This window comes from Puma concolor, chromosome D3, assembly GCF_028749965.1.
Source record: "Puma concolor isolate L17-30 chromosome D3, mPumCon1.1.hap2, whole genome shotgun sequence".
Classification (NCBI taxonomy): domain Eukaryota; kingdom Metazoa; phylum Chordata; class Mammalia; order Carnivora; family Felidae; genus Puma; species Puma concolor.
Window position 1 is genome coordinate 26,080,201 of NC_141678.1, and position 23,973 is coordinate 26,104,173.

A 23,973-nucleotide genomic window follows, 5' to 3' on the forward strand; every position below is an offset into this window, starting at 1 on the left:
AGAAGGCTGCAGGCCTCGCTCCCAAACATGCCTGGAGCATGTGGCCACGCCCGCCCACACAGACAGGCTGTCCTGGTCCCTGCATGCCCACGGCCTGCAACCCCACAGATGTCTCCAGCAAAAAATACGTTTCATTTATGGGCACAGTTTCCACCTAAAGCTCTAATGGGAGCTCATTCTAATTTGGTGGGAGGTGCCTGGTAAGTGTGGGTTATGCTCTGAAGTACCTACTTTTTTGATGATAACAAAGAACCGAGGAGCAGAGCTCTCAACATCGTGTAAAAAGTTCAAAGAATAAAAAAGGTAGACTGGGGCTTTTGAGTCTAACAAAAAATAATCTGTTTACATCTTCTTCTACAGCAGCAGGTTCTCTGGTCTCTCATTTCACTGGCACTGAACTTACTTGAACAAACCTGCACCCGAAAAACAAAAGGCCCTATGTTTCCACAGCAAGACGGCAGTTTTCACTTCTTAGTGAAGAGACCTGTGAATGAGACCCCCGGCTGGGAAAGGGCATGTGAGGAACTGATTGGTAAAAGCAGTTCTGGAAAAACTTGACAACAGATATCAGCTTAGTCACCGCCTTTTCACTGCATAATTCCTCTTCCAGGAATACATCCGAAGAGAATCACCCTACATTTGGTAAAAGCTTTATGCGTAAAGGTGCTCCCTGCACCGTTATGTAGAATGACTGAAAAATGAAGGAAAAAATAACTAAATGTCCCTCCATACAGACTGTGACTGCTGGTATGTTTGCCGCACATGTTAATATTCAGATGGCCACAGATTCTGTCGAGGAGGAGGTTACAACCGTGTGGGGAAAAACAAGCCTCCACTGCAAAGTCGGGGAAAAGAGCTCGCTAAGTATACATTTCAACAATGACAGTGACAGCTGGACGTATGGTCTCCCATGCACAGGCAAACACTGTTCCAAGCACTTAACTGAAGAGCCTCATTTAATCCTCAAAATTACACCACAGGGTGTGTACTTTGTTACCTCTCTTTCAAAGAAAAACTGAGGCTCAGAGTTAAGTGCCAAGGCACACGGTTATAAGTGGGAAGTCAGAATGAGAACCCAGCATGGACACCGCTCTGTGAAGAAAATATCATCCAATGAGGACTGTGTTCCTTCCTTTGCCCACATTCAGGCTCTCCTCCCACACCTACCACCCCCAGCCTTCGCCAGGCGGTACCCACCTAGGGCCAGACTCCAGAAATCAGAGAGAAGCAGGTCCTCCCTGTTAAGAAAAAAAAGGCATGGTCATCTCCCAACCTTCTCCAGGCCGCCCCCACCAGTGGCCCTCCTCCTGACCATGAGCTGGATGCGGGGATTCACAGTGTGCATGTCCAGAGCCAGACCAGCACTGCCGGCACTCCGAGAGGGCAGAAGGGTGGCTGGAGGACGACCCAATTCCCAGGGACTGGTCTGGGTCAGTCCACACCACCGCCTGGCACAGATGCAGAGCTCCATAAATAGTTGCTAGCTGCCCAGGTTTAAGCTCTCTGAGTTTCAGTTTCCTCACCCCTATGATGGGGAAAAGAATCATACCTATCAAGCAGGATTATGAAAGGGATCAAATGAGTCAACACACAGCACTGTGCCTTGCATGCAGCAGGTACTCAATAAACAGTCTTTGCCTTATCACAACTAACTCCAAGGTGGAAGTAAAAGGAGAGACAAAAACAGTGTCTAGGCTTTCTTTATTCAGGTCAACCAGCTTATGCAAAACCAGAGCAAAACACTGTCAACAGTGATTTAGAACAAACTGATGAATTTGTCCAATCAAAAGATATACAATGACTGAAAACACCAACCCATCCATGTGATGCCCACAAAAGACGCACTTTGGACATAAGGACAACACAGACCGAAAGTGAGGAGACAGAAAAGATGTTCTGTGCGAGTGGAAACCAGAAGAGAGCTGGGAGAGCTATACTTATATCAGACAAAATAGAATTTAACCTAGAGGCAGACCAACATTTTTGGGATGCCGCAAAAATGGTTCTACGTGGTAAGTTTATAGCAATACAGGCCTACCTCAAGAAGCTAGAAAAGTCTGAAATAAATAACCAAATGTTACACCTCACAAACTAGAAAAAGAACAAAGCCCAAAGTTAGTAGAAAGGAAATAACAAAGACCAGAACAAAAATAAATGAAATAGATTCCAAAAAAAGATAGGAAAAAAGATCAACAAAAGAGATTTTTTGAATGAGTAACAAAATCGACAAACCTTTACCTAGACACACCAAGAACAAAAGAGAGAGAGAGGGGACTCAAAATCAGAAATGATAGAGGAGATATTACAACCACAAAAAACCAAAAGATCAAAGGGACTACTGTGAAAATACACAGCAACAATTTGGACAACCCAAAAGAATCGGCAATTTCAAACTTCCAAAAAGACAAAAGGCCAGAACTAGACGGCTTTAATGGTGAATTCTACCATTCAGAGAATGAATACTGATTCTTCCCAAGCTTCCCCCTAACCAAAATAAAAAACAAAAACAAAAAACCCCAAAAAACAGAAGAGGGAATGCTTCCAAACTCATTTCTGGGGCCAGCATTACCCTGATGCCAAAACCAGACAAGGACACTACAAACAAATTATAGGCCACTGTCTTTGATAAATTTGGATGCAAAAATGCTCAACAAAATACTAGCAAACCAAATTCACCCACATGCTAAAAGAATCATACACTATGATCAAGCGGGATTTACTCCAGGGATGCAGGGATAGTTCACACATGCAAATTAATGAACATGATACATCACATTAACAAAATGAAGAATAAAAATCATATGATCATGTTGAGAAATGCAGGGAAAGAATCTGACAAAATTTAATATCCATTTATGATGGATATTTCCCAACAAAGTGGGTATAGAGGGAACATACCTCAACATAATAAAGGCCACATGTGACAAGCCCAACGTAACATCACATTCAATGGCGAGAAGTTTCAGCTGTTATTATTTTCTCTAATATCAGGAATAAGATAAAGATACCCACTTTTGCTACTTCTATTCAATATAGAATTAGAATCCCAGCCAGAGCAATTACCAAGAAAAACAAATAAAAGGCATCGAAACAAGAAAGGAAAGAAGTAAAACTCGCTATTTGCAGATGACATGTGGAAAACCTTAAAGACTCCCCCCCAAAACCTGTTCAAACTAATAAATGAATTCAGTCAAGTTGCAGGATACAATATCAATACACAAAAGTCTGTTCCATTTCTATACACTAATAATTAACTATCAGAAAAAGAAATTTAGAAGGTGATCCCATTTGAAATTGCATCAAAAAGAATAAAACACCGAGGAATAAACTTAACCAAGGAGGTGAAAGCCTAAATACTGAAAACTATAAGACATTAAGGAAAGAAATCGAAAACACAGGTAAATGGAAAGATGTTCTGTGCTCATGCATTGGAAGAACAGTGTTAAAATGTCTATACTACCCAAGGCCACCTACAGACACAACGCAATTCCTATCAAAATTCTAATCGCAGTTTTCACAGAAATAGAAAAAAGGATCCCCAAATTGGTATGGAGTAATGAAAGACTGAATAGCCAGAGTCATCTTGAGAAAGGAAAACAAAGCTAAAGGCATCACACTTCCTGATTTCAGATTTCTACTACAAAGTTACAGTAATCAAAACAATATAGTATTGGCATTAAAACAGACACACAGATCAATGGAACAGAAGAGAAAGCCCAGAAATAAACCCAAATATATAGGGTCAAACACTTTATGACAAAGGAGCCAAGAATATACAAGAGGGAGAGAACAGCCTCTTTAATAAATGGTGTTGGGAAAACTGGACAGCCACAAGCAAAGAATGAAACCACTATTTTACAACGTACACAAAATTTAACCCAAAATGGATTAAAGACTTGAATGTAAGACCAGGAACCATAAAACTCCTCATAGAAAACAGAGGGGGAAAGCTGCTTGACATAGGTCTTGGTAGTGATTTTCAAAATTTGATTACCAAAAGTAAAAACAAAAGCAAAAATAAACATGTGGGACTACATCAAACCAGAAAGCTTCTGCACAGCAAAGAAAACCATCAACAAAATAAAAAGGCAACCCACTGTATGGGAAAACGTTTGCAAATCATGTATCTGATAAGGGATTAACACCCAAAATGTGAAGAACTCCTACAACTCAGTAACAAGAAAACCCAAGCAATCTAATTAAGAAATGGGCAGATCCAAATAGACATTTTTCCACAGAAGACATATAGATGGTCAACGAGTACGTGAAAAGATGCTCAACATTATGAATCACAAGGGAAGTGCAAATCGAAACCACAATGAGATACCACACCACATCTGTTAGGATGGCTATTTTCAAAAAAACAAGAAAGAACAAGTGTTGGCAAAGATGGAGAGAAAAGGAAAACCCTTATTCGCTGTTGGTGGGAATGTAAATTGGTGCAGCCAACCATGGAAAAGTGTAAGGAAGTTCCTCATAAAAATTAAAGATAGGGGCACCTGCGTGGCTCAGTTTAGCGTCCAACTTTGGCTCTGGTCATGATCTCACAGTTCACGAGTTTGAGCCCCACATCGGGCTCTGCGCTGATGGCTCAGAGCCTGGAGCCTGCTTCGGATTCTGTGTCTCCCTCCCTCTCTGCCCCTCCCCTGCTCACGCTCTATCTATCTCTCTCTCTCAAAAACAGATAAACATTAAAAAATAAAATAAAGATAGAACTACCATATGATCCAGCAATTCCCCTTCTATTTATCTGAAGAAAATGAAAACACTAACTGGAAAAGGTACATGCACCCCTATGTTCACTGAAGCCTTATTTATGAATGAAAATATAGACACAGCCTAAGTGTCCATCAATGGATGAATGGACAAAGAAACTATGGTGTATATACACAATGGAATACTACTCAGCCATAATAAAGAATGAAATCTTTCCATCTGCAATATGGATGGACCTTGAGGTCATTGTGCTTAGTAAAACAGACCAAACAGAAAAAGAGAAATATTCTAAATAACTTACACATGGAATCTTAAAAAACAAAAACAAAACACCGAAACAAAACAAAAAACAGAACCAAAAAACCGAGCTCACAGATACAGAGGACGGATGAGTGGTTGCCAGAGGTAGGGGGTTGGAGGTGGGAGAAATGCCTAAAGGGGTCAAAAGGAAAACAAGTCCAATTATGGCATCTTCTTCCTTTTTTTTCTTTTTTAAGTTAAGTAAACTCTACCCTGCAACCTGGGGCTCGAACTCAGGACCCGAGATCAGGAGCTGCATGCTCCACTGACTGGACTCACTGGGTGCCCCCAATTATAGCATCTTTTGATGCTCAATTTTTTGTGAAAGGTTCAAATAATTTAATCTAAGGGGGCACCTGGGTGGCTCAGTTGGTTGAGCGTCTGGTTCGCTTTCCACTCAGGTCATGATCTCATGGTTCATGGGACTGAGCCCCCATGTTGGGCTCTGTGCTGAACGTGGAGCCTGCTCGGGATTCTCTCTCCCCCTCTCTCTCTCTGCCCTCCCCCCCACTTGTGCATGCTTGCTCTCTCTCTCTCTCTCAAAGTAAATAAACGTTAGAAAAATTAAAAAAAAAAAATCTTCTCCTGAACATCTGGTTGTTGCATAATCATCATGAGCATTGTCACTTTTCGTATCTGGACAGCATCTCACAGTTCACAAAGCTCTTTTATACACACTCTCTTATTTGAGCCTGGGAGAAGAATTTGTTGTTTCTATTTTACAGAGAAAAAAACAGACTGAGAGAAGGGGTGTGCTTTGTTCCAGGTTGCACAGCTAACAAATCATCTTCTGATTCTCAGTCCACTGAAGGAGGGAAAAGAAAAATCCAAACATTGTAATTCGAGCCAAAGAAGAACATTATGTGATAAAGGAATCGATCTAACAAGAGGATGCAACATTTGTAAATATTTACGGACCCAATTTTAGCAGTAACTAGATATGTAGAGCAAATATGAGCAGACCTAAAAGGAGAAATCGACAGCAGTACAAGAATAGTAGGGGATTTTAACACCTCACTTACATCATTGGATAGACCATCCAGACAGAAGATCAGTAAGGAAACATCAGCCTCAGACAACAAGTTAGACCAGATGGACTTAACAGGTATATTTAGAGCTCTCCATCCAAAAGCAGTACGTGGAACACATTCCTCTCAAGTGCACATGGAACATTCTCCAAGACAGATCACGTGCCAGGCCACAAGACAAGCCTTAATAAACTTGAGACTGGAACTTTCTAAAATGATCACTGAAATCATATCCAGCATCTTTTCTGACCCCAGTGGTATGGAACTAGAAATCAATTCTAAGAAGAAAACTGGAAATTCACAAACACGGAGCTTGCTGAGCAACCAATGGGTCAATGAGCAGATCAAAAGAGAAACCAGAAAATACCTCACGACAAATGAAAGTGGAATACAACTTAGCAAAATTTATAGAATGCAGCAAAAGTGGTTCTCAGAATGGCACACCTGGCTGGCTCACAGTGGAGCGTGTGACTCTTGATCTAGTGTGGTAGTGAGTTCGAGCCCCACACTGGGTGTAGAGCTTACTTAAAAAAAAAAAAAAAAAAAGTAGTTCTAAGAAGGAAGTTTATAGTGAAACAGGCCTATCTCAAGAAACAAGTAAAGTCCCGATAAGCAATCTACCTTTACACCTCAAGGAACTAGAAAAAGAACAAAGGAAGCCTAAAGTTAGCAGAAAGGAGGAAATAAGATTGGAATGGAAATAAGTGAAAATACAGACTAAAAAAACAATAGAAAGATCAACAAAAGAGCTGACAAACTTGTAGCTAAACTCACCAAGGTTAAAAAAAAAACAAAAAACAAAAAACAACGGAGGCCTCAAACAAATATAATCAGAAAAGAAACAGGTATTACTGCCAATAGTATATACACAGGATCATAAGAAACTACTATGATCAGTTTCACCCCAAATAGTTGGGCAATCAAGAAGGGTAAATTCCCAGAAACATACAACCTTCCAAGACTGAATCACAAGGACAGAAATTCTGAACAGACCAATCACCAGTATGCAGACTAAATGAGTAATCAAAAACCTCCCAACAAACAAAGGTCCAGGACCAGATGGCTTCACTGGTGAATTCTACCAAATCTTCCAAGAAGAATGAATACCAATCCTTCTCAAACTTTTCCAGGAAAAACATGAGGAAGGAATGCTTCCCAACTCATTTTATGAGGCCAGCATTGCCCTTGTCCAAACCAGCCAAGATGCCATAAAGAAGAGAGGCCCACAGGCCAATATCTGTCATGAACACAGATGGAAAAGTCCTCAACAAAATATCAGCAAACTTAACCCAATACAGTAAGAGGACCATATGCTATGATCAAGTGGGATTTATTCCAGGGATGAATCAAAATAATACACCACATTAACAAAATTAAGGATAAAAAGCATATGACTTCTCAACAGACACAGAAAAAATATGTGACAAAATTCAACATCCATTTTGATAAAAGCTCTCAACAAAGCAGGTACGGAGAGAACGTAACTCAACATAAGAAAAGCCATATATGACAAGCCACATCATACTCGATGGTGAACGCTGAAAGCTTTTCCTCTATGACCAGCAACAAGGCAAGGATACCTACTCTTGCCACTTTTATTCAACATACAATTGGCCCTTGAACAACGCAGGGGTTAGGGGTGCCAAACCCCTGTGCAGTCGAAAATCTGAGTATAACTTCTGACTCCCCCAAGATGTAACTACTAATAGCCTACTGTTGCCTGGAAGCCTTACCAATAACATAAAGTCAATGAACACTACTTTGTATGTTAGATGTATTAAATACTGAATTCATACAGCAAAGTAAGCTAGAAAAAAAATGTTATTAGGAAAGTCCTAAAGGAAAATACATTTACAGCATTGTCTGTATTTATTGAAGAAAAATTCACGTATTAAGTGGACCACACAGTCCAAACCCATGTTGGCCAAGGGTCAACTGTAGTACTGGAAGTCCTTGACAAAGCAATTACACAAGAAAAATAAATAAAAGGCATCCAGATTGGAAAGTAAGAACTAAAACGGCCACTATTTTCAGATGACATGGTATTTTATAAAGAAAACCCTAAAGACGACACCAAAAACTACTAGAATAACAAATTCAGTATAAGTTGCAGGATAAAAAATACACAAAAATCTGTTGCATTCTGATACACTAATAATGAACTATCAGAAAAATAAATTTAAAAAACAATCACATTTTGGGGTGCCTGGGTGGCTCAGTCAGTTAGGCATCCAACTCGACTTTGGCTCCGGTCATGATTCACAGTTTGTGGAACTGAGCCCTGTGTTGGGCTCTGCACTGATGGCGTGGGAGCTGTGCTTGGGACTCTCTCCCTCTCTCTCTGTCCCTCCCCCGCTTGTGCGTGAGTGTGTGTGTGCGCGCGCACACACACACACACTCTCAAAATAAACTTAAAAAACAAAACAACAATCACATTTACAATTGCATAAAAAAAAAAAATACTTAGAGATAAATTTAACCAAGGAGGTGAAAGACCTGTATACAGAAAACTATAAGCCGTTAAGGAAAAAAAAATTGAAGACAACACAAATAAATGGAAAGACATTCGTGCTCAGGGGTTAGAAGAACAGTGTTAAAATGTCTACACTACCCAAACCATCTACACATTCAATACAATTCCTATCAAAATTCCTATCACATTTTTCACGTAAGACAATCTTTAAAATTTGGAGTCACAAAAGGCTCTGAACAGCAAAGCAATCTTGATAAAGAACAAAGCTGGAGGCATCATGCTCCCTGGTTTCAAACTCTATTACAAAGCTATAATGATTATTGGCATCCTGGCATAAAAACAAACACACAGATCAACCGAACAGAAGAGAGAGCCCAGAAATAAACCCACACATATGTGGTCCAGTACCTTATGACAAAGGAGCCAAGAATATCCTAGGGGGAAAGGACAATTTCTTTAATAAATGGTGTTGGGAAAACTGGACAGTCACATGCAAAAGAATGAAAGTGCACCACTATCTTATAACATACACAAAAATGAACTCAAAATGGATTAAAGACGTGAATGGAAGACCTGGAACCATAAAACTCTTAGCAGAAAACATAAGCGACAAGCTGCTTGACGTAGGTCCTGGCTTTGGATCTGACTCCAAAAGCAAAGGCAACAAAAGCAACAATAAAATAAGCAAAACTACACCGAACTAAACAGCCTGTGCCCAGCAAAGAAAACCACCACCACCACCACCACCAACAACAACAACAAAAAAACAGGCAACCTACTGCATGGGAGCAAAGATTTGCACATCACATACCTGATAAAAGGTTAATACCTAAAATATATAAAGAACACATACAACTGAATAATAAAACAACCAAACAATGTGGTTAAAAAATGGAATTATCCAAATAGATATTTATCCAGAGAAGACATACCGAGAGCCAACAGGTACGTGAAAAGATGCTCAACATCAGTAACCATCAGGAAAGTACAAATCAAAACAGTGAGATCTCACCTCACACCAGTTTAGAAGGGCTCGTATCAAAAAGACGAGAAATAACAAACTTTGGCAAGAGTGTGGAGAAAATGGAACCCTGATGCACTGTTGGTAGGAACATAAGTTGGCAGAGCCACTATGGGAAAAAGTATGAAGGTTATTCAAAAAATTAAAAATAGAACTACTCTACGACCCAGCAGTTTCTCTTCTGGCTATTTATCAACAAAACAAAACAAAACAAAACCAAAACACCTATTTGAAAAGATATGTGAACCCCCATATTCATTGCAGCATTATTTACAATAGCTAAGTATGAAAACAGCCTATGTGTCCAGGGAGGGATGATTCGAGAAAAAAGATGTGGTGTATCTATATAAAATGAAATACTATTCACCCATAATAATGAAATCTTTCCATTTGCAAAAACAGGGATGGACCCTGAGGGCCTTATGTTTAGCGAAATAAGGCAAACACTAGATGACATCACTTAAAAAAAATTTTTTTTTTTTTTTTTTTTTTAGCGTTTATTTATTTTTGAGAGACAGAGAGAGAAGGAGACACAGGATCCGAAGCAGGCTCCAGGCTCGGAGCTGGCAGCACAGAGCCCAATGCAGGACTCGAATGCACAAACCGCGAGATCACGATCTGAGCCAAAGTCAGATGCTCAACCGAATGAGCCACCCAGGCGCCCCATATGACATCACTTTTATACGGAATCTAAAAAACAAAAATACTGAGCTCCTAGATAGAGAACAGATTGGTGGTTGTGGAGGGGAGGATGGGTGTGAAATGGATAAAGGAGGTCAAAAGGTACAAACTTATAGGTATAAAATAAATAAGTTATGGGAATGTAATATACAGCATGGCGCCTATAGGTAATAACACTTGCAAGCTGCTAAGAGAGTAGATCTTAAAAGTTCTCATAAGAAAAAAAAAAATTTTGGGGGGGCGCCTGGGTGGCTCAGTCGGTTAAGTGTCCGACTTCGGCTCAGGTCATGATCTCGCGGTTCGTGAGTTTGAGCCCCGCTTCGGGCTCTGTGCCGACAGCTCAGAGCCTGGAGCCTGCTTTGGATTCTGTATCTTGCTCTCTCTCTGCCTCTCCCCTACTTGCGCTCTGTCTCTCTCTGTCTCAAAAATAAATACTAAAAAAAAAGAAAAAAAAAATTTTAAACAAAATTGGATTTGAACAGACAAGCCACACACCAGCGTTTACCACACAGAATTGAAAACATCTGCCCGAGGCTGCCCTCATGTTCATCACAGAGGGTACAGGAGAGCTCTAATGTACTGGGAGTGCTTTGGAAACTGGTGAGCTTGCGCACAGAACAGCATGTAAAGTGCTGGGCTCCTCTCTACTCAGAGCAGTGGGGTCTGCACCACATTTATGGGTACAAGAAGAAGCAGGGAGCTCCCAGGAAGGGAGGGGGGGATACTGGAGAAGTTGAGGAAGAATAACAATGCAAGGTGTAGGGAAAGTGCCTTAAGGGTTTTCCAAATCCCTGGGCACACTCCTTCTCAGAGACGTCTTCCAAGATCCTAGAAAAAGTTGCTGCTGTTTGTTTACTCAGGCTCAATCAACTGGTCAGCCAACTCCTTTCTATTCAGTGGTAACCTCAGAGTCATCAACTGTCTCTTGACCTTAATTCTGGGGGAGAGGAGCATATAAAATTAGTCTTAATTTCCCCCAGTTGTTGATCTGAAGCACTAACAAAAGCTGTTATTTACTGGGCCCTTAAAGGAGTGCAAATAAATAATGGCAACAAAAATAAGTAACAAAAATAGGTAACATTTATCAAAGTGCTTCCTCTGTTAGGTACTGTTCTAAACTGCAAGGTGCAGAGCAAAGCATGGAGGGATGAGGGTCTAGGCTAAACCCGAATAATGGAGAACTTTGAAGCACAGGTGTTGGAGCTGCAAAGCTATGGGTTTGAAATCTGGTTCCATACATTACCGGTGTCTCTAAGACTCTGAGCCCTGACAGGATCCTAGCTGTCTGAGATGTTCAAATTGATAAAGATGTACTAAGTAGAATGCATAAGCCAGTGGCAGGAACACAGCAGCTCCTCAATTAACTAATGATGATCACCATGAAGATGTCAATCACGTTCGTGTTGCTTCCCCGGCGTCAGCAATAACAATAACCAACACTCGTATGATATTAATACCAAACACTGTTTCTGCACTTACCCCGCTCCAGGCACCGTGGTTTACACTTACATACATTTACTAATTCACTGAATCCTCAAAACAAGCCTATACGGGTACTATTTTCAGGGCCATCTCTCAGATGAGAAAACTGAGGCACAGAGATTATGGAACTTGCCGAAGGTCGCGCAGCTGGAAGTGCAACAAGAGGAATGACCTTTTACTCCGATTCAGTCTGTAATAAGCTCCTCACCTGCGTAAAACCCTCACAATAACCCTAAGGGTTTGCAGATATGCCCACTTTACAGGTGGCGAGACGGAGGCTCGGAGCGGTCCTCCCAAGGATGAAGACTCGGTCTCAGGGCCAACTCCGCACTCACCGGGCCTCCCGGATGCGACGAAGCACGACTCGGCCGTCCGTCTCTGGTTCGGCCTCCAGGCCCCCCGCCGCCGCCTCCCTCCCTCGCGGACGCCGCGCCGCCGAGCGCCTTTTCCTGCGCGGGGCCGCAGCCTGCCAGGGCTCCAACGCCGCCGCCGCCATGGCCCTCTGACGTCAGCGGCGCGCCGCCTGACGTCATCACCGCGCGCCAGCTCTCCGGGAATCGTAGGGGGCGGCAGGCGCTGGCGGCGCGTGATCCTCGGGCCTGTCCGCCGCGCGAGTAGGTACCGGGCGGGAGTCGCTGGCGCCCCGCTGCTGCCCACCCTGCGGGGCCCGAGCCCTGAAACCCCGGGCTGCCCGACTATGCCGGCGGGTGGGCGGTGCAGGGACACCGAGGGGCGGGACCCCGGCCGAGAGCGCCTCTTGGCGGCCTCTCCGCGCGGCAATCGGCCCCACTTGACCTCCCCCCTCGCCTTTGCCCACCGATTCCCGGCCCCCTGGAGCTGAGGCCAGACACCGCTCAGTGCCCTTAACCCGTTCCTGATGGCAGTCGTTAGCGCCCCTTTTCCTGGCCCGCTGACTCACTGAGGCCACTTCCTACACCACACCTTCCTGCCTCCACTTCTTGGCTCCTCCGGGTGGTTGCTGCGACTTCCCTGGCTGCTGGAGCCTTCTCTGGTCGCATCCCAACACCTGCCCTACCCCGGGGACATTAGCGGCCTCCCCTGGACCTTTTAGAGATAGGAGGGCGGACCTTGGCAGCGTGGGGCTCGGTCCTAGGGAAACGAGGAATGGGGGTCTCAGGCTGCTGTCCTGGATTCCAAGAGCTGACATGCCCCAGATAATGCTTCAGAGAACACCATGAGTATGGCCTGTGGAGGCCTACCTCAAGATGCCTAAAGCTGAGGAAAGAAGAGATTTCACAGGCCTCAGCGAGTCAGTGGGGTCCTCTCTAGGTACTTCTAAGAAAAGAGCCTTAGGAAACTACAGTATTCTCAGGGGGATGACAGATGGTGAGCAAGCAGTTGAAACCCTGTGGCTGAGACATCCAGCTTGGACAAAGTGACAATAGAAATAGAGTTCTGAAGGGACCACTCTAATTCTTTTTTTTTTTTAATTTTTTTTTCAATGTTTTTTATTTATTTTTGGGACAGAAAGAGACAGAGCATGAACGGGGGAGGGGCAGAGAGAGAGGGAGACACAGAATCGGAAACAGGCTCCAGGCTCCGAGCCATCAGCCCAGAGCCTGACGCGGGGCTCGAACTCCCGGACCGCGAGATCGTGACCTGGCTGAAGTCGGACGCTTAACCGACTGCGCCACCCAGGCGCCCCGGAACCACTCTAATTCTTGAGGAAGAATTAGAGACCCTGTTTTGTTTTCCTGGTGTGTTATCCAGACCGGCGTTGGGAGGTTCCTGGGAGGCCAGTCTTAGTTTGGTGGCAGGATAAAGTTAACACTATGAGCTGCCTGTGTCTCTGGAGGGAGTAGGCCAGGGACCAGCTAATTTTTGACAGTACGAGAGAGAAGCCTCAGGGTAAATGATGCCGGGGTCCCTTCTGATTCTGAAATTCCATGGTGCTCTGTTGCCTGTTCTCTTGGAGTTTGAGAGCCACTTGTTAAACTCTTTTTTGTTTTGAAAAACTTGCCCAGCTCTGGATTTAACGTTCAGATTACTTTTGAGCTGTCAAGGTGACAGTTCCTTAATTTGAGTTCCGTGATTACTGCAACAACCACCTTATTTGTATAGCTGTCCCTGGCATACAAAGCTATTTCACACTACTTGTGTAGTTTTGTCTTCTGTGTGGCAGAACTGTTCAAAAAAAACTGAAGAACTTACTCTGAAGGCCTGCCCCACTCTCTTTTTTTGTTCTGAAACACAATTTTCAACTTTCTAGAAGACTCTTTGAAGTATACCGTTTGCCTAACCCTGCTGGGTCACATGCTGTCTCATGGGTTTCTGAAATAATCTATTCCTTGTGTTTATTTTAGGACCAAGGCACTGATGTTTGAACAGGCAGCTTCACAATGTTTAAAAGAATCTTCCAAATGGCTTTGAATCAGACAAACTAGAAAATCGCTTCGGAACACCGCCTTCAGCATGCATCTCCCCCCTTGGGCTTTCCTGGCCAGGAGCTTTTTGAAGAGTCCATTCTGCAGGGAGCCAGAATGCTGATCCTCATGGAACCAGCTTAGAGGATTTGACTTTTCTGGTAGATTTCTCTCCCTTTATTAGATTCTCTCCCAGAGTTCTAAGAGGCATGGAGGTATTCATGGCACCGAAGAGCCTGCGAGGAAGGAAGTAGCACTTTCATGCTGCGTGAAAACCAAGCAGGTGACAGTTGTGGCTGAAAACACTTAAATCTCTCACGTCTGGATTTACTGCTGGGGCGCAAAAAGCAATACTGGACAAGACAACCCAAATAAGTAGAATGAGGGCCACTGGCAAGTAAATGGCCACTTCTACCTTGACGGAGCCGACGTCAGCCTCCTGGTGAGTAGCAAGGCCTGTGTGGCTTGCCTCCTGCCCAGCTGCTGGACCGATGCCTTGGATGAACTGAAAATCCCCAGCCAGACCGTCTTGCTTTCACTAAGGGTGGGGGGGGGGCGGGGAAAGAAGGCATTTTTCTCAGAGCGGCCCAGTCAGGCATGTGAGCCGATGGTCTCTCTCCAGAGCTCAAACCTTGCAGTGTTCGAGCGAGTCGAGCATTACTGGTTGACTGCAGAAAAGCCGGCCACGGCCGGGTCACGCAGTCAGCTTCGATGAGACCGTGGGCATTGTAATCTTCATTTGTAAGAGACAAGAAACGGTTACAGTGCAGAATTACACCATAAGAAGAGGTCTGGCCCGTCTGCCTCTTGAAGGCTATTACACAACGTCTGCTTGAAACTCTGTTCCCTTCTCAGCCCCATACGGGTTAAGCCTCTCTCCCAATTTGGCTCAGCAAACGTTTCATTGAACAATGCAAACAAAAGGGCTGGTTTAACTAGGAGCAGGATTCAGTGACCAGTTATGTGTGTGGAAGGCACAAAGAGGGAGCCATCCATTATGACGCCCAGGGTGTCTTTTGCATGCCAGAAAGCGTGAGGGTGCTTTTGCCCCGACGACGTAAGGAGAGGGTCAGTGGGGCCCGGCAGTGGGATTTCTGAATTGGGTTTGACACGTTTTTGAGGCTTTTTGATCTGGGCTTGCCCTGCAGGTGGTTCCACATCTGGTCCTACAACTCAGGAAGCAGACTGCGGCTGGAAACAAGAGTTAGCCTTGTCATCAGGAAGAGAAGCTAGGAGCCAGGGAGGGTGGTAGGGGGAGGGTGTAGATCCAGGGAGAAGAGCGCAGGTGTCAAAAGAGTGGTCACAGTTCCTCCTTATGCTCTAGCCTGATGGGTGTGCTTTTGGAGAGGTAAAACCCAGGTTCAGCCTTTGGGGGGGTCTGCTTTGTGGTCTTAAAGAGGTAATTATACTGCAGAGTAGACTAGAAGAGTCCTTAGCAAAGAACAGAGGGTTCTGGAAGGAAATCAGAAGTTTGATGACAGGTCGTGTTGGAGTTAACACACTGTGAGGGCAGAGAGGGGTTTGGGGCTCCTCTGTGAGCTCTCATAAGCCCCATTTTTCCTGTTATAGACTCACTGTCCTGCGTTGAAATGAAACGTTTACAGTCTCTCTATTAGCGCCATGGCCCCAGGGTTGGCAAAGGGGAGAGCACACTGTCGCCCTCATTGTTTGTTAAATGAACGCGTGGATTTCTGGTCAAAGGGATATTTCCAGAGACTGTGGTGCCCAGCAGTTGCAGGGCGTGTGGCTAAGACGTCCCCAGCTAATTTGGTTATCAGAGCCTTAAATGACAGTGTTCCAAACCACGTGGTGGTATGGTTAAGGGTCAGTGTCTCAAACAAGAGATGTCCCTGGGCGCTCTGTCTCTCCCCCAGATACACTTTGGTCCTTTGGGCCAGACGGTCTGACGACGGGATAGAGGCATATTTTTAGTTGGACTCGACAGCACTTTCGAAGTGGTTTGTTATCTATTTGTAGCCACTGGGTGTTTTTCTTCTCTGGGGCCACCAGAAGGCTCTTCAAATCCTGAGTAATGAGCCCTTCTCGCGCTGGGGCATAGGAAGCGGTGTTTTAAAGTGCCTCGATCGCCAGATGAAAGGAAACATGGCTCCATTCTGTTCTCTTGCCAGGTGGAATTATTTTTTCCTTTATGATGGTTCAAAGGTGAAGGAAGAAGGCGATCCGACGAGGGCTGGCATTTGTTATTTCTATCCTCCTCAGGTGAGCGCCACAGCACGTTATTGTTCGGTGGGGATGCGGCTGCCTCGGCGTGGTGGCTTTTCAGAAGCAGAGTGTTTACGTCGGGACAGTTTGTAAGCCAGGCATTCTTGGCGTTCCCTTGACAGCTCCGTACTTCCGTCCTCTCTGGCTTTCTGCCACCGTCCTGATTTTCTTTTTGGTTTGTTTTTTTTTAAAGTGTGTTTATTTATTTTGGGAGAGAGAGAAAGCGCGAGTGGCAGGAGGGCAGAGAGAGGAGACATCGAGAATCCCAAGCAGGACAGGCACAGAGCCGGGCATGGGGCTTGAACTCAGCAACTACAGGATCGTGACCTGAGCCAAAGTTGGTGCTTAAACCAACTGAGCCACCCAGGCCGTCCCACCGTCCTGATTTTCTGTCTGCCTCTCCTTGCTCCCAAGTTTTGATCGGCTCTTTTTTTTTTTTTTTAAGTTTATTTATTTTGAGAAAGAGAGCACAAGTGGGGGAGGGACAGAGAGAGGGAGAGAGAGAATCCCAAGCAGGCTCTGCACCCACAGTACACAGCCCAATGTGGGGCTGGAACTCAGGAATACTGAGAATCGTGAGATCATGACCTGAGCCAAAATCAAGAGTCAGACGCTTAACCAACTGAGTCACCCAGGCACCCCTTGATCGGCTCATCAAAAACACTTCCATGGGGCGCCAGGGTGGCTCAGTCGGTTAACTGCCTGACTCTTGGTTTCAGCTCATCACGATCTCACGGTTCGTGAGTTCGAGCCCTGCATCGGGCTCTGTGCTGACAGCGTGAAGCCTGCTTGGAATTCTCTCTCTCCCTCTCTCTCTGCCCCTCCCCCGCTCGCTCACTCTCAAAAAAATGAATAAGCTTACAAAAATTAAAAACAACGCCAACGACCACAAAACAGTCTCATTCAAACGTATACAAAAGCAGAGAGGAGAGTGTCATGGACCCTCCTGTGCCCGTCACCAGTTAATTGGTCACAGTAATCCCTTAATATCATGTGATACTATATTCAAATTTTGCCTTCCTGTTTTGATCTCTGCCCGATCACTTCCTCGTGGTGGATGTCACTTCAGGTCTTATTTCCCCTGTGTCCTTTACGCTCTTAGTAAGACGTAGAGCCTCGAGTAGATTCAAGCTCTTTTAGGCAGGACTTCTTCCTAGGTGGCGTGTACATTTTCTCTTGCGTCACACGGCGTCTGGCTGTCCTGCAGTTTAGTTAATGCTCAGACGGCCTCTGCATTCGCTCATGTGATCGCGTTCCTGCTGGGGTAGTTGGGATTAGTCTAGGCTGCTCTGGCCACTCTGCAGGGGATCTGAATGGGGATGAACGGCTCCTGCTCCTACCTGTGCAAGTGCCCCGAGTCCTCGGAACAAAAATGAAGTTCTGCCCAGTCACCATATACACGCAGCCGGGATGTTCTGAGACAGCTCTGTTATCCCAGGCAGGGGTCAGCACACTTTGCCTGCAGAGGGCCAGAGAGTGAGTATTGAGGCTTTGCAGGCCATGTGAGCTCTACATCACACGTTCTTTGTTGTTGTCCTGACGGCCTTCAAATATCAAAACCATGCTTAGCTCCTGGGCCATCTGAAACCAGCCAGCCCCCCAGATCTGGCCTGCAGGCTGCAGTCTGCTGTTGCCCCAGCCTCTGCTCTAAGAAATGACACACGAGTGGGGCCGCCTGGGTGGCTCAGTCGGTTAAGCATCCGACTTCAGCTCAGGTCTTGATCTCGCGGTTCGCGAGTTCGAGTCCGGCATCGGGCTGTGTGCTGACAGCTCAGAACCTGGAGCCTGCTTCAGATTCTCTGTGTGTGTGTGTGTGTGTGTGTCTCTCTCTCTCTCTCTCTCTCTCTCTCTCTCTCTCTGCCCTTCCCCCGCTTGTACTCTCTTTCTCTCTCAAAAATAAGTAAAACGTTAAAAAAATTTTTTTTAAATGAATGATACACGAGTTCAGCGGTTTCACCTTCCCCTCTGGAATTTGCTGCTTTCCCACAGACTCTGCTTGACCAGCAGGAGTTGCTCTGTGGACAGATTGCGGGCGTGGTGCGCTGTATTTCTGACCTCTCCGCCTCAGCTCCCACCCTCGTTCGTCTGCGGAAACTGAAGTTCGCCGTAAAGGTTGACGGAGAGTACCTTTGGGTAAGTTTGCCAGACAGAACCTGTGCCGACAGGGTGGCCATCTGCCTTGGTGATGAGTGTTGTGCTGGTAAGGTGTAGAAGGTAGTGCTTTCCGTGGCTCTGGAGCCTGGGACCCCCTCCACACCCCCAGGTCCCTCATGCAGTACATCTGCGCTTCCTGTGTCACTCTCTGCAGGTGCCATCATAACTGAGCACTCTCCGGAACGTCTCTTTTTTATTTCTTTATTAGAGAGAGAGAGAGCACGGGCAGGGGAGAGGGGCAGAGGGAAAGAGAGAGAGAGAATCTTAAGCAGGCTCCACGCTAAGCGTGAAGCCCGACGTTGGGCTCGATCCCACGACCCTGGGATCATGACCTGCGCCAAAATCAAGAGTCAGGTACTCAACTGACTGAGCCACCCAGGCGCATACTAAACCGTTGAAGGAATCTTACAGTGAACAGTCCTGTGTATTTCCAAGGTTCTGCAGTTACCATTTCATTATATGTATTATTTATAATTTATTATAGTCGCTTTATCACATCTCTCCATCCATGCCTTCATCTTCTGGCAATCCAGTTTTTATTTTAATGCTTGCCAAAGTTGCACACGCTGGTATACTCCTCCCCACCCCTAGGACCTCATTATGCATGACGTTAATTAGAGCTCAGTAGTGGTTTGTGTTGGTTTTTTGTTTTGTTTTGGGGTAAGATTTACATACCCCGAAACTCACAGATATTGAGCGCGCCACTTAATACATTTGGACAGATGACACCCTGCATGTCACGAATCCCCATCAAGGTGCGGAATGTTAGCGTCGCTCCGGGCAGCTCCCTTATGTCCAGCTAATTCTTACTCGCGCGTCCCAGGCAACCATCGTTCTGATTTTTTCCCACCGCAGGTGAGCTGTGCCCGTTCTAGACTGTCAGTAGGAGTGAAAGAGTATGTACAGTATTCCTGTCCGCAGGCTTCTGTCGTTCCTGTGACCTCGCTGGGCATCATCCACAGTTTGTTCTCTGTATCGTGGAACAGCATTGTCTGAATGTCCATTGTCTGAATATATCCCTCCACTCCCGCCCTTGCTTTTTTCTGGATACGTGAACCACCTCTATCAGGGACAGTCAAGAATAAGGCTGCTAGGAGCATTCCTATACGAGTCTTTTTGTGGACATAACTTTTCATTTCTCGTGGGTAAATATTTAGGCAGAGATTCGCTAGGTCACGGGCTATGTGTAGGTTGATTTTATAAGAAACTTCCAGGCCTTTTCCCGAAGCGGTTGTTCCATTTTACAGTCCTACCAACCGTGTGTGAGAATACCCGTTCGTGTACGTCCTTGTCAACCATGCTGTCAGCCTGTTCGGTTTGAGCCACTCTGCTGGGGGTGTACTGATATCTCATTTTGGTTTGGGTTTCCGTTTCTCTAATGACCAATGCTGTGAAGGCTTTTTCGTAGGCTTAATGGCCACTGGTATGTCTCCCTTCAAGAAGTATCTGCCCAAAGTTTGCCCATTTTTTATTTTTACTTTTTTAGATTATTTTTCCTTGATGTTTATTTTCTGAAGAGAGAGAGAGAGAGCACATGTGCACACAAGCAGGGAGGGGCAGAGAGCAAGGGAGACAGAGGATCCCGAGCAGGTTCTGTGCTGACAGCAGAGAGCCCAACTCGGGGCTCAGACTCACAAACCATGAGATCATGACCTGAGCCGAAGACAGAGGCTTAACTGACTGAGCCACCCAGCCACCCGTTTGTCCATTTTTTAAACTGGGTTTTCTCTCTTTATAGAGTCCTAAGTCCTGTTAGTCTTTTATATATCCTGGATACCTGCTATTTGTCAGATACATATTTTAAAGATATTTTCTCCCCCTTTGTGATGTGCCTGTCAATTTTTTTAATGATGTCTTTTGATGTGCAGAACATTGTAATTATTTTTAAAAGTTCACTTACTTATTTAACGTCTACACCCAACGTGGGGCTCAATCTCATAACCCAGAGATCAGGAGTCACACATGCTACAGACTGAGTCAGCCAGCACCCCCAGAATGTCTCAATTTTAATTTAATTTTAATTCCTAACATACTAGTTTTATCTTTTGTGGTTAGTGCCTTCTGTATCCTGTGTAAAACCACTACCTATCCTACTGGAGAAGCTGTTTTCCAATTTTTTTCTTCTAAGCTTTATAGTTTTAGCTTTGATTTTTTTAAGTTTATTTTGAGAGAGAGAGAGCGCACGTGTGCATTCACAAAAGCAGGGGAGGGAGAGAGAGAAGCCCAAGTAAGGTCCACACTGTCAAGGCGGAGCCAAACATGGGGCTCGATTTCATGACATGACCTGAGCCCAAATCAAGAACTGGACACTTAACCAACCGAGCCACCCAGGTGCCCCCGTAGTTTTAGCTTTCAAACTTAGGTCTGTAATCCCTCTTGGATCATTATTGGTGCGTGGTGTGAAATAGAGTCAAAGGTCCTCTTTTTCCATATGGATATCCAGTGGTTCCAGCACCACTCTTGACAAAACTCTCCCGCTTGGCTTCTTTTGGCTCCTTTGTTGACGATCAGGCGACCACATCAGTGGGGGTCTGTTTCTGGGCTCTGTTCTTTTCCATTGATCGATTGGAAGATCCCGTACGAGTACTGCACCGTCCGGAAATCAGATAGTCCACGTCCTCCAGCCTTCTTTAGCTATTTTATATTCTGGGTATCAGTATGTCAGTTTCTGGCGGTGGGATTGTTAGAGTTGCATCCGATAGGTTAATGGATCAATGAGGGAAGAAATAAGCACCGTGTGCCAGACCGTGCTAAGCCCTTGGGTTGCATCAGCGAACCGAGCAAAGATCCTGGCCTCAGCGGAGCTTACAGTCAGGAATTCGTTTGTCTTATGTCAGGGTTTGTTTGTTTCTTGGTTTCTGGTGATTCCCTTTGGAAAGATCCCCAGAGGTTGAATGACTGGGTCAAAGAATACAGACTCTTCTCAGGCTCTTTCAGTATGCAGCCAGATTGCTTTTTGACGGAGCACACGTTTCTCTTCTGCGGAACTGAGCACCGCGACACTCTGGAAGTCTAGAACTGTGTGATGATTGGTTTGCTTCCTCTCCCGAAGCAGTTGGTCCAGCTCGGGAGACGAGAACGCCATTCACGAAACAGTCAGAGTCCTGTCCAGCGTTTGTAACAGAACCCGCATTAAACACCCAGTGTGCGACTAACAGTCCTGATAATATAAGGGGTCAGCAAAGAGGTCTGCATTGGTCAGAGTGACCTGAACGGGCACCATGAAGGTGCTGGAATCTGCAGTGGGCGCAGAGGGGATGGGTGAGCCTTGGACAGACAGACAGAAGAAAGGAGGACATTCCAGGTTGGACAACTTGAGTAGATACAAACAGCACTTACTCTCTTGGAGACCAGCGGGGCTGGAGTGGACACGGTAGGCCTGGTGTAGACCCATCCATTTTCAGCGGGTCAGTACCTTCTAGCCCTGTGGAGCCCTGGATGCCGGGATTCCAGGTTTGGACTCAGAGCAAAGGAAGATGCCTGTCTCCTGGTTTCCCTCTTTCTAGGTGCTGGGCTGTGCTGTGGAGCTCCCCGACGTTAGCTGCAAGCAGTTTCTGGATCAGCTCATTGGTGTCTTTAATTTTTACAACGGGCCCGTCTCTCTGGCTTACCAGGTATAAGGATGGTGGTGAGGAGTCACATGCGGACTTCTGCAGCGGGTCCAGGATCGCCAGTGCACAGCATTGCTCTAGGGTCTCTCGTACTTTTCATAAACACGTCACATCCTGCGGCAACGTCAAGGGCCCCGGGAGTCCCTCCTAGATGCCTTTGCTCCCCAGTGGTGTAGGTCACATCCACTGCGAACGTCCGTCCCCATGTCCTCCTCCCTGGGACGGCTGGAAGACCAGGTTGCCCCCCCACCCCCAGCACGAGCGCTGGGTCTATGGTGGGTGAGTTATGGGGGGGGAGGGGTCCCGTGTGCCTGGGAAGTTTAAAACAGGCCCTACCTTCTGGCCAGTTTCCTGTGTCAGGAATGATTTATTTATTTATTTTGAGAGAGAGCACGTGGGAGAGGGGCAGACAGAGAGGGAGAGAGAATCCCAAGCAGTCTGCGTGCCACCAGCACAGGGCCTGGCGTTGGGCTCGAACCCATGAACTGTGGGATTGTGACCTGAGCCGAAATCAAGAGTCGGACCCTCAACCGGCTGAGGCTTCCAGGCATCCCATGATTTTCGTAGTAGTAGGGATCCTTGCCAAAGGGGGTGTCTCTCCAAATCTTGGATGCTGACCTCCAGTGGTTTCTGTTGTAGAACCGTTCTCCGGAAGACCTGCACGCTGCTTGGGACACCTTCATTGCTCAGGTCCTAAAGAACACCAGTGACCTGCACAAGATATTCAACTCCCTCTGGAACCTGGACCGAACTAAAGTAACACCCTCCTTCCCCTTACCCATTCCGCCTAAAGGAACAGAGCTTCTGGACATTTTCTTCTTCCCTTTCTGTGACCTCTCTATCCAGAGAAGAGACTAGAACGTGTCATTTCTCGGTGGGGAGGGGGAGGGTTATTAAGACCCGTGCTCCGCTTCCACGCTGCCGCTCGCCAGCCGTGTGAACTTGGACAGCCCAGGTCTCCTCTCAGAGCCCCGGTTTCCCAACCTGCAAACTGCTGTTGGTATGCCCGCTCCCAGGACTGTTTTGAAAGTACAGCGAGACCATAGCTAAATTGGCACAAAGTAAATACTCAGTAAAGGGTGGTGTTATTTTGCTAGTGCCCCAGAAGTGTTGGACTCTGGCATCTGAAGGTCCCCACATCTTTTTTGATGTGAGTATGATACACTTGACTTGTATTCCCACCATCAAAAATGCCCAGTGTGACTTTTAGTTTAGTTTAGTTTAGTTTGAAGGAGGGAGTGCGTGAGCACACAGGGAAGGGGCGGAGAGAGAGAGGGAGAGAGAGAATCCCAAGCAGGCTCTACACGGTCAGCACACAGGCGGATGTCGGGCTTGAACCCACAATCCATGGGATCTTGACCTGAGCCGAAGTTGGATGCTCAACCAACTGTGCCTCCTAGGCACCCCCCCGCCCCCCGCCCCCAGTGGTACCATTTTACAAACAAGGTGTCTCTGTCTGGGAGGGAGTCCTTGGGAGCGTTTTGTCCCGGAGCCGCTCCATTGGCCACTGGTGTTCAGTGACACATAGGCAGCTTGCATGGTTGGCCTGACCACCGACGCTGCCTGTTGCTCAGTGGCCTTGATCTTGGTGAACATCACGTCCTCATTGTCAAGGCCAAAGGGAGACGCGAGGCTGTGCCCCCTGAAGAATGGTCCTCCTGCGCCCCAATACCTGAGGAGGCGTGTGGGCCGCGTCTCACCACAGGAGTCAAGAGGGTCCCGTCAGTGGGCAGGTGGGGTCGTGGCTGTGCCTTCACAGAGCGTGACTCTGGCTGGAATCGGAGACGGGCTTTCCTGGCTCCGGTTGGAGGGATTTTCAGAGTTGGCCACAGAGCTTTGCGGAATGGCTGGCTGGGACCGGGCACTGTCTTGAGGCTTGAAAGAGCAAACTCAGCTCCAG

At 46.1% G+C, this 23,973-nt stretch overlaps 2 protein-coding genes across 6 annotated transcripts in view; one reads left to right on the forward strand and one right to left on the reverse strand.

The window, feature by feature from the left end:
* The window catches only part of SRRD (SRR1 domain containing), a 17,494-nt gene extending 5,274 nt beyond the window's left edge, over nt 1-12,220 (reverse strand). The window contains exons 1-2 of the mRNA XM_025933558.2: nt 12,037-12,220; nt 1,198-1,238 (exon numbers count right to left, since the gene is read on the reverse strand). Of these exons, the coding sequence (XP_025789343.2) occupies nt 1,198-1,238; nt 12,037-12,197 (202 nt within the window). The 5' untranslated portion in view covers nt 12,198-12,220. The remainder of the gene's footprint in view (nt 1-1,197; nt 1,239-12,036) is intronic.
* HPS4 (HPS4 biogenesis of lysosomal organelles complex 3 subunit 2) overlaps nt 12,186-23,973 on the forward strand; it is a 27,845-nt gene continuing 16,057 nt past the window's right edge. The window contains exons 1-6 of one of the 5 annotated variants that reach the window (XM_086682190.1): nt 12,186-12,315; nt 14,026-14,527; nt 16,215-16,305; nt 18,298-18,441; nt 21,969-22,076; nt 22,713-22,829. In XM_086682190.1, the coding sequence (XP_086538316.1) occupies nt 14,487-14,527; nt 16,215-16,305; nt 18,298-18,441; nt 21,969-22,076; nt 22,713-22,829 (501 nt within the window). In that variant the 5' untranslated portion in view covers nt 12,186-12,315; nt 14,026-14,486. Of the gene's footprint in view, nt 12,320-14,025; nt 14,528-16,214; nt 16,306-18,297; nt 18,442-19,184; nt 19,318-21,968; nt 22,077-22,108; nt 22,246-22,712; nt 22,830-23,973 lie in introns of those variants that run through there. The other 4 variants (XM_086682191.1, XM_025933390.2, XM_086682192.1 and 1 more) reach the window with 4 other exon arrangements.